At 51.8% G+C, this 10,126-nt stretch overlaps 2 protein-coding genes across 2 annotated transcripts; both read left to right on the top strand.

The window, feature by feature from the left end:
- Positions 1-5,846: 5,846 nt before the first annotated feature.
- Positions 5,847-6,548, top strand: AYL99_06966 (hypothetical protein; the record flags this gene model as incomplete). The annotated part of the gene is made up of 1 exon (XM_018838475.1): positions 5,847-6,548. One exon carries the CDS (start codon positions 5,847-5,849, stop codon positions 6,546-6,548), a length of 702 nt encoding a protein of 233 aa, XP_018693035.1.
- Positions 6,549-6,894: 346 nt separating this feature from the next.
- AYL99_06965 (hypothetical protein) lies at positions 6,895-10,125 on the top strand (the record flags this gene model as incomplete). The annotated part of the gene is made up of 1 exon (XM_018838474.1): positions 6,895-10,125. One exon carries the CDS (start codon positions 6,895-6,897, stop codon positions 10,123-10,125), a length of 3,231 nt encoding a protein of 1,076 aa, XP_018693034.1.
- Position 10,126: the final 1 nt, after the last annotated feature.

The following is a 10,126-nucleotide window of genomic DNA, read 5'->3' as shown; positions in this document are numbered from 1 at the left end:
TCTGACCAACCCTCCCACGCAGTCGACGCCCCTCTGAGCCACTCAACCACGTCTCCTCATCCTCGGTAGTACGAAACAGAATTCAGTCAGATAGGCGGGATCACCAAGCTGGACCGAGATCTTACGTTCCAAGTGTCGATGGGTGGCAGCTGGTCCTTTGCGGCTGATGAGACTTGTGAAAAGGGCAAGCAGACCCGGCGTAGCAGCCCACGGGCTTGCTGGAACTTGACAACCCGATGGGAGAGGCCTAGAGAGGAGAAAACACTCAACAGCACGGATGCTACCGACTAAGCAAGCGAGGTGGTCCTCGATTGGTGACCGCCGCAGCTGTTGCGAGGTGTGCAGTCAGGCGAAGAATATGTCAACATCGCGACCCGAGTGTGCGGCGTAGGTTTTGATACAGGCTGGAGGCGCTTGGAGCTTGGTCACGGCTCGCACCGTTGAGAACAATGAACCAGCTTGGTCCTCCCAGATTCACAAATTGACCCACCCGATCGAGCTTCATTGCTTCACCACAACCCTCGTGCTACGGCGAGGCCCGAATTGGCTCGTCCCCGCTTTGGCGACGGATCAAAGAAGTAAGCTTCGTGGTGAATCGGACCAGGCTCAAGTCAGAAAGGAGAAGTTGGGGGAGTGTTCTGGTCAAAGGAGGACTAGGTGAAGGCATGTTCGAACCTGCAGAGGTGTCTGACCACGCGGAGGAAGCGCCACCTCTGGTCCAGGGGCTTGAAGTTTTTCTCTCTCCATGGCACAAGTTGTTTATCCTTGTCTGCATCCGGCGCGGATGGCCCCCGCTCACAGGGGTTTTGTGTCGCATCGCTGTCATCCACACAGTTGGAACCAACCGCGTGGGTCATCGGATATCAACGATAGCATCGAGAGCCCGAAGGGGAAGCAACTTGACTCAGAACCAGCATATCGCCCAGAAACAAAGCGCCAACGACTCATGTGGCCAACGACACGACCTAGATGATTCAACAATGGGCTATGGATGATCTCGTGTTCAGTGGGTGTCGGATGCTACAAGCAATCCCTGAAGGCTCGCCGTGGCAAGGGCAAGTGCAATATCGATTGGTTACTTGCTCGACCGGCCCGTTTCGCCTGCCCCGTCGACGGCCTCATCTCGAGCCTTACTCGCGTTATGAATTCAGTGGTTAAAGCCGTCGGTGGTGGCTTGCCCGAGAAAAATGACATCGGACATTGACCACGAGGCAATTGAAAGCTACCCACACTTTCCCCTAAAACCAATCCCCGGTCTCGGCGGGGCTGGTGGCGTATGCGATATATTAGCCGTCCAACTCGAGCTAAGGAGGCCTTCCCGTCAAGTTCGGATCACAATGACAGCCCCTTAGGGAGAGCCTGATCATTATACGAGTATCTCGTACACGGAAGAAGACTCCTGTCGCCGTGCCCTTTGCCCCTTGGTCAGGCCCAATTACGGCGCATAATCGATGAAACGGGTCTAAATTCAACGCGTACTGTCAATCCTACCCATGGCGGAAAGGGAATGCACAAGGGCATACTAAACCAGGCAAGTCAACGTCAGGCAGGTCTCAACTTGAGGTTTGGCTGAGAAACTGTCATCCCTAGTCATACGCAGAACTCGATAATTGGGTGTGATTCCTCTCAGCTGTTTCTAAAGCACATGTTCACGACATTCACCGCCATCCATCCTCGCTTGCATGCATTATTATCATTTATCATTCATGTTTGGTGCTGAGGCACACGAGCCGATTTACCCGCTTCGCGGTGGATAGCATCTCTGTCAAGACATACCCACATCTCAGCCAGGCTAATAGGTATGGGGGGAATAATGCAGACTATGGTAATTGATGGATGCGCTGTCGAACACAAACTCTGACGCAGTGTTCTTCTAGCGTCTGTTCCGCCGAAACAGAACATTATTGTGCAGAATGGATTTGAGCAACTCCGCCATGGTGACAGGCAACTCGAGGATAAATCTCATGGCCACTCCTTTCGTGCTAGGCTGCGGAAATCGCGCAAACAATACTCGCCTCAGACCAAGGCTCCGAGCCTCTATACGGCGCCGCTTCTCGATGACACACCACAGAAGACCACTCTAACCGGGAGATGCAGCCATTGATGGATAGTGCTCGTCGAAGTTTGCACATCGGTTATTCGGGTGGTGCATGTCGTGGCAGGAGACGCCCATGAGGGTCCAGGCCCTCCAGCCTCTGACATAACGGCGTCAGCATCGACCGTTCCAGCCCATCAGATGCATGCGCCACGTTTTTCTGCGGAGGCACACGATCTTGGGGCGGCATGGATTGCAGAAGGATTTCCTACCCAGACAACCCTCGTTTCGTCTTCTCCTCTAGCATCCATTGGTCTGGTTAAGTGGTTCGTGACTATGTCTGACACATGCATGTTCTAAGACAATTGGCCCCGAGACCCTCTACAATTCAAGCGGGGGCGCCGCGGTCAGAGCCTTGTCCCACGCATATTCTTCAGGCCTTCCTTTTCGGTGAAAGGCTAATCGGTCACCATCCATTTCTGGTTGGCACTCATTCCCAACTATCCTGATGCGGACATCAGAGGCTTCCCTGCTATGCATTGAACGATGCAGATTGGCTCCCGTTGGCTATCCGAGCCACCAATGGGGACCCATGCCTTAGATGGCTTCTCGTCCTGCTGGTCCGTGATCCACGTCAAACTATGGAGTATGTATGCTGTCCCAGTGGTGGGTCGAAGCTACTGCCACAAACGGGCTGAAGCTCCCGTTCTTCTCTGCACAATACACCCCCATTAACACACATTGAGCGACACGGCATCCACGTGGCGGCAAGGGTGGTCCACGTGGTGATCGCGTGGCCTTCATGCACATACAACAGCAGTGTGCTATCAGCCATCTGCATGGGCGGTATGTAAATGGATGCCGCTCTTCCAACAAGATTAGCCCATTTCACATTGCCCTGAAGGCTGTAATGACCTTGCATGCTCTGACACCCTCTGGTACGACCGATTCTCAGGGCGGCCTCTACAATAAGTCCCTCAAGCTGTGTAACACGATCAAATCCTAGATGAAAGATAATTACTCCGGGGGTACCAAACCGTTGCCCCTTTCAAGAGATAGCGCTCCTCGCTTCGGACCTGGAAATGTCTAAGTGGCATATGGGCTGTTCCCGTATATGACCGTGTGGCCAAATGATACTATCTGTCTACACGCCAATAGACTCGGCCAGTAGATTTGCTTCTCCGATGCAAGCCACAGAGATTTTCAAGAGAAATGATAGCTCGCCAAAACACCATCAGTCCTGCAGGGCGAGAACCACTTCCACACTCGGCCCCTACAGTTATCAGTGTTGAATCTCTGGAATCCACAGCTGTCGCATTCACAGTGAACGGACTCTCACCATGTACCTTCTCGCTCGTATTCAGTGGAGAAGACGGCTTTCGAGATCCTAACATTTCAGCGAAGAACAAGGCACGGGTCGTTACCAATTCGGCACTACCGAAGTTATTTCAGCCAATGGAGAAACGCAGCATTCTGACCTGTTCCCTTTTCATGTGTCTATCAAGTTGTTTTCTGATCCGACTAAGTTGCTGCGTCATGTGGCTACCTGAATATGCCTCAAGCTGCCACGTCCCTCATCCAAACGCAGCGCGACTGAGCCCACATGCAAGAACTTCGGCAAGCCTGATTGCTAGGTGGCGTTTTCCAACTGCTTGCGATAACACCTCAAGTTCTGGGACACTGTGCGCCATCTCCCATGACATGCGTGGCTGATGATGCGAATGCGACTCGGCCCATTCGTGGTAGTCCGAGTTCAATTTGCCGTTGGGCTAGAGAAGACCCACAAGAAGCCGACAGATGCCGGATGTGGAGTGATGCGGAAGTTGTAGCCGTTGCTCCGCGTCGCCCAAGGCCATGACTGACGGCAGCAACCTTCTCAATCATATGAATCTATCAGATTGAAGAGATTCCATGGACCAGATGCCCTCGACTAAAGAGGCCAGAAGGTCATATCAGAGGGCTTACAAGGCATGCCTGGAGTGTCGGAGGCGGAAGTCAAGGTGTATCACGCAAGGCAACGGTCCATGCACACGGTGCGTTCGGCAAAGGACGGAATGTATTCTGAGCGACGCACACCCGTCCAAGAAGCGCAACGATGACAGTCTCGGTAAGCTCGATTGGTTCCTTTATACCTCAAGTTCCGGACTGATTTGTTGAGTGGCTGATGCAAGCGCGGCGATACCACAACGAAGCACCGTCCCTCCATCGCCATGGAAAGAGCTTCTCGCAAACACGTCCACCCAGCAGAGTCCCATTAGCCACCATGCCTTGCAAAGCACCCCGGTTTTCGAAAGTGGTAGATCTCAAGCGACTTGCCAAACATCCTCAAGTCAGGACTCGCCAAATATCCTAGCAAGATCTGTCGTTCGTACCGTCATCTCAGGTGCCAACGACGCGTTCAATGTTCTCTTCGATATAGCCCCCAATCACAACCAGATGCCTCGTGATGATCCAGATCCATTCAATACGGCCGAAGCTCGACCTTCAAGTGGAGACGTTGGCCCACTGAGCGTCGAGCATCAGGATCAAAGCCACGAGGTGACGCCCTCATCTGCGATGCGATCTCAGCAAACTCGGAGTTACGCTTCCTCCCTTGTGCGAATATGGCAGTCGTGTCATTTTGTGCAGATGGGATGGCTGACGGCGCGGGAAGCTATCCAATATGTGGACATGTAGGTCCCTTGTAATTGAGTATGTTCATGAACGCTGACTCCAGGAAGATTTTTTAAACATATGTCCCCACTGTCGCCCGTGCTAACAGATTTCTATGCCCAACACTGTCATCATCTCCAGCTCATTACACAGGAGCCGATGCTATGCTGCACTATTCTAATGATATCTTCTCGGTATCATATTTTGCCTGGTGTTGGAAGTGCTGCGAAAGGATACTTTCTTCACAACCGGCTCTGGAAGCACTGCGAGCATTTAATCTTGAGGATCATGCTCGGACAGGAGAAAGGAGCTCAGACAAGAGCCCGATCAGTGGGTTCTATCGAAGCATTACTGTTGATAAGCGAATGGCATCCAAGATCCCTTCACTTTCCTCCAGAGAGTCATGGCTGGGACGCGGACCTGCTTAAACCTTCTGTTCAGGACGAAGACCTAGAGATAACCGAGACTGGCGCTTCTCCACATGACGAAAGTATCAGCCCGTCAGCCCAATGGCTTGAAGAAGTCATCGAGCCGACGCGAAGGTCCGACCGTATGTCCTGGATGCTGCTGGGTTGTGCTGTGTCTTTGGCTCACGAACTGGGAGTTTATGACCCCAAGACATACAGCCTCACTGCACCACTGTCTCAAACTCAGGACAAAGAGATTCAGGATCGCAAGCGTCGTCTTCAAAAACTGTTATACGTTTTTCATACCCAGCTTGCCTTGCGTCTGGGGCACATCTCGTCAATGACCTCGTCGGTCCACCACATGATCCCGAAGACACGTTGCCCACCGGATTCTGCAATACCGGAAGGTTTGCAATGGAACTTATTCATGGACGCACAAATTGACCTCACTAAACTCTCTATCTCTATTTCAGATATATTCTTCTCATCTCCGTCATCTACTCGAGCTCTTCTCCTAAGTGGACGTTTCGCGAATCATGTCGACAACTTTCAGACTCTATTGACCAGATGGTACGACGAACATCTACAATCCAACCGTACGTATATTTCTTATCCTCAAGGTAGTCAGAGAGAAAGGCAGACAGCCATGAAACAGAAGGTCGCATAGATATGTTCTTGCCAAACTGACGACAGACCATATAGGCATTGTCGAAACAAACCTTGCTCTTACAACACGGATAGAATATCACTCAATGCGAGCGTTGCTGAGCTCCGTTGGCATGCAGGCAATCGTTGAGAAAACGCTCGAGAACAATCCTGGTTTAATGCCAGAAGAAGCTCGACCAGTGGTTGCAGGAGACTCTGATTACGAGTATGTTCAGCAGGTGCTCGACAGTTGCTCGGAGATCCTGAAGCTATTCCAAGGCTATGCAGACAAGGATTATCTATTTCAACTCCCGTCAAGGATTGTATGTCGCGTTTTCATGTCGTCGATTCTGCTTCTCAAGGCTTTGAGCATCGGTGTCAGACAGACTCAGTTCGACATGTCCCTAGAGATCCTCAATAACAGTATACGAGCTTTGAGGTCCCAAAGGCTAGACGATCTGCATTGCCTTCCAAGATACGCCGGGCTGCTGGACATACAGTTGAAACGCCTCCGTCGGTACTTCGCCGAATCGTCGAGGTACCCACTGGCGCCGGCCACTGGGGCGACTGCAGTACCTGGAATGTCATCAGATCCTACTTCAACATACCGAGAGGCCGACACGCGAATGTCAGATTCAAATGGACCTAGACTGGAAACTGACTTGGAGTGGCCTGATTTGAATATGGAGAACTGGATGCGTCTACCATTTGATCCCTCGATGGCTCCATTTGACTTGTCAGGATCTCTGTCACAAACAGGATTAGAGTTGAACGGGTTGGACTTCATGTGGAACATCTGCCATGAGTAGCCAATGCTCATCAACATGTTACTTTGCTTGACCGGCCATCGACCCACAGAAACATCCTTCGCCTATACTGAAAGATTGGCAGAGCCGAAAGTTCCCGGATAGGTTCGGTAAATAAAGGTATCTGGCGGATTTCACCTTAATCAGCTCGCCAACGCTGTGGGCGGTCAGAAGCCGGGTGAAAGACGCATGTAAGGCTACAACAAGGTTTCACCCCATAGATTTGTGGCTGCTCGTATAAAGCATGGCATGGAGTTGAGAATGTTGACGCGTCACTGAACTTGCTTGAGCATTCACACCATCGGCCGTCCGCATATAGCGAACTTTTCCCACCACATTTATGGCAGGCATGTCTTCTGTGCGGCTCGAGCTTGTCCAGTCCTTTCCAACCTCTGGGGCACGAGCTGTATCCTATTTTTCAATCGGCGACAATGATTTTCTGGCAATTCCTCAACTCGCTGAGGATATTCCAAATGGGCCGGTTGGCATGAACGAAGGCAACAGCGATGTTGATCTCATCATTTGGAAGGCGAATAAGGCCGGGCTTTTTGAGGAATGGCAACGACTCCCCGTTTCAGGTGGTGAAGACGTCGAGTTCTTTACCATTCAAGGTCGACATTTCCTCGCCACTGCATCTATCCGGACTGGAAAGGGCCCCTACAACTTCAACGTGTCGTCTATCATTTTTGAGTTCGTCGAAGAAAGATTTGTTGAATTCCAAAAAATTCCAACTTTTGGGGCCAAACAATGGCGGTACTTCTCGATCGGTAGCCGTCATTTTCTGGCATTGGCTCAAGGTGTCAAAGTTCCTGGGCTCTCCTCAGAGATCCCGGGGGATTCAACCGTGTTTGAATGGGATGGAACCACTTTCAGTGCACTGCAGACTGTTCCATCTGCATGGGGCTACAACTTCCTGCATTTTGAGTTGTCCGGAGTCCATTACCTTGCGTATGCTGACTTCAGAGAACCGTCGATTTTGATGAGGTGGGATGGTGATAGGTTCGTCCAATCCCAAACCTTTGCACCCAAAGGAGGGCGAGCATTCTGTTTCTTCCAGGTTGAGGAAGAAGCATACCTTGCACTGGCAGATATCGAGAACAACAGCATCCTCTACAAATGGAACGGCGGCGAATTTCGAGAACACCAGATCCTTACCGGATCCGGTGGACGCGAGTTCGCACTGATTCAAAATGACGGCGAGACATACGTGGTCCTTGTCAGGTTCATCCAAGGCACTCCCAAGGCTCCTACAACTCAACTCGAATCTATAATATATCACATGGAAGATGGTTTTCTCAAGCATGAACATTCGTTCCTGACCCACGGCGCGACTGATGCGGCATCCTTCGTCAAGGGGGGTGAGACCTTTTTGTTTGTCTGCCAAAGTCTGACGGACGACGTCCACTTCCGCGTCGATAGCAATCTCTATCGTTTTGAAGCAGGGCCTCGGCGCAAAATCCTCAATGAGGTCAGTGGTGGTGGGAAGCAATCCCCTGAGTTTGTGGATCTGTACACAACATACACCGCTTCAGCAGACGGAATAGGTCCCAATCTCACGGGATTGATCTCTCATTCAACCGCAAATGACCATATGCTAGTCGCCACCAGCAGCGAGATGATCTTCTATCCCGGTCACGGCCACAAACCTTCATACATCAACTACCGTTTCAACAACCGAGGATTCAAAGAACTTGCGGCGGTATCGCATCTTGGACCGGCTCTCGCTTCCCTCGTTAAGATGGCGACACTAGACACAAACATGTGGAGGACCGAAGCCAAAAGGCTCTTGCTGAAAGTTTCCGAGGTTCAGAAAACCAATTCAGTCTCACTTTGGCGTGATGAGCTGAAGGTGGCCGCCTTCACAGGCCGCGAACAAGCAATCGCAGAAATGATTGACTATACATGCTCTCTTACCGCCAAATTTCTGAACGCGGTCCTCGAAGACCCGCAAAGACTCAATCCCGAGTTCCTTCGCGAGGAGTACCTTGAGGCCACAGGTACCATTCTGGGTGCAACCATCTCCATGAATGCCATGATGATTGCGACCTTCTTCTTGGTTGGGTTGGATATCTCCTACCGAATGCGGATCTGGTTGCGAGATCAGCAAATTGACTGGCAAAGAGCTATGGTGCTGATTGTCGGGAAGCAAGGGAGGGAAACAGCTGGTGTCACCTTGAGCACGAATTCAGTTGCGCAAGGGATTATTCAATGCTCCAATCTTGAGATTCCGGTCAATCGAATTTACATTGCGCCTCATGGACCCGATATCAAACCCGGAGCGTCTGAGGCTGGTAAGCTGGAGCAACATGAGGGTGCATTCAGGTCGTTATGGAACAGAATTTATGCTACGGTTGAGCTCGGGGAGATTATGTTTGCTGGCTTTCCGCGATACACACCGCAGCTAAGCAACAGGCCAACCGTGACCGAGACCACAACGGAGATATCTGAGATGCCGCAGATACGTGGTCCAGATGACTGGCTCACCATGACGACACGATTGCGGATCGTTTTGGAAGATCCACGACAGTTACTATCGGGATGCGTAACCGATTACGCTGCAGAACAACTTCGACAACAAGACAACGACCCTCGTAAGGTTACCGTTCCAGGCCTGGACTCCTTTGATTATGCTACAGCTTCAGTCGCTCTATCTAATCCAGGGAATGAAAAACGACCTTCGGGACGCTCCTCCAGAAGTCCTCCCAAGCCGGGGGATCTACTTGGTACTCCGTGGCAACAGTTTCGTCAATTCCTCGCTCCCCCAAAGAGGTGCCCAGTAGCTGGTGGCGAGATCACGTTCTACGAGGAAGGCACAGGCTCTCAGACGAACGTGTGGCTTCACGGTCTGCCACTCGACAGCCGAAGCTGGGCCGCCCAGAGATCCTATTTTGCGTCTAAGTATCGAAATGTCTATGTGGATCTCAGGGGCTACGGAAATTCCAGCAAATTTCCGGACAAGGCTCAGAATGTGACCCGGATATACTGTGATGATTTGCTATCTGTGCTGAACCACTTGAACTTGGGGCCGGTCAACTTGATCGGGTTTGCCTCTGCGGGCCACGTTGCCCTTCGATTTGCGAGTCAGTGCCCTGCGCGTCTGAACAAACTGATCGTCCTCAACGGGAGTCCGTGTTTCCGACAACGGGCAGACTGGCCCTTCGGCTTTGAAGAGAAGACAATCAGCAAATTCACGGCGGCGGCATCGCAAGGCGGGATCGAAGCCCTGACGGACATGGTCCTCGATCCTGCTCTGGTGTTCAAAGACCTCGACGCGCCCAACGCTGCATTGCTGAAGGAGTGTTTCGCAGAGATGAGCTACAACGCTGGCCTGGACACTGTCCTGAAATTCTTCACCGACATTTCCTTCGACGACGATCGCGCACTGATGAGCCAGATCTCCACGCCGACGCTCCTGATTACGGGCTCCAGGGGCGAGGAAGTCCCGAACGGCACCGGCGCTTTCCTACGGCGAACCATCCCACATGCCTCCCTGGTTGAAATCCCCGGGGCGGACCATTTCCTCTTCGCGACCAAGCCGGATATCGTCAATCCGATCATTGCGGGTTTCCTGGCTGCCTGAA

Source organism: Fonsecaea erecta, assembly GCF_001651985.1.
Source record: "Fonsecaea erecta strain CBS 125763 chromosome Unknown Scaff5, whole genome shotgun sequence".
Lineage (NCBI taxonomy): Eukaryota > Fungi > Ascomycota > Eurotiomycetes > Chaetothyriales > Herpotrichiellaceae > Fonsecaea > Fonsecaea erecta.
The sequence above is the reverse complement of the archived record's forward strand: the minus strand, read 5'-3'. Positions and strand labels throughout refer to the sequence as shown.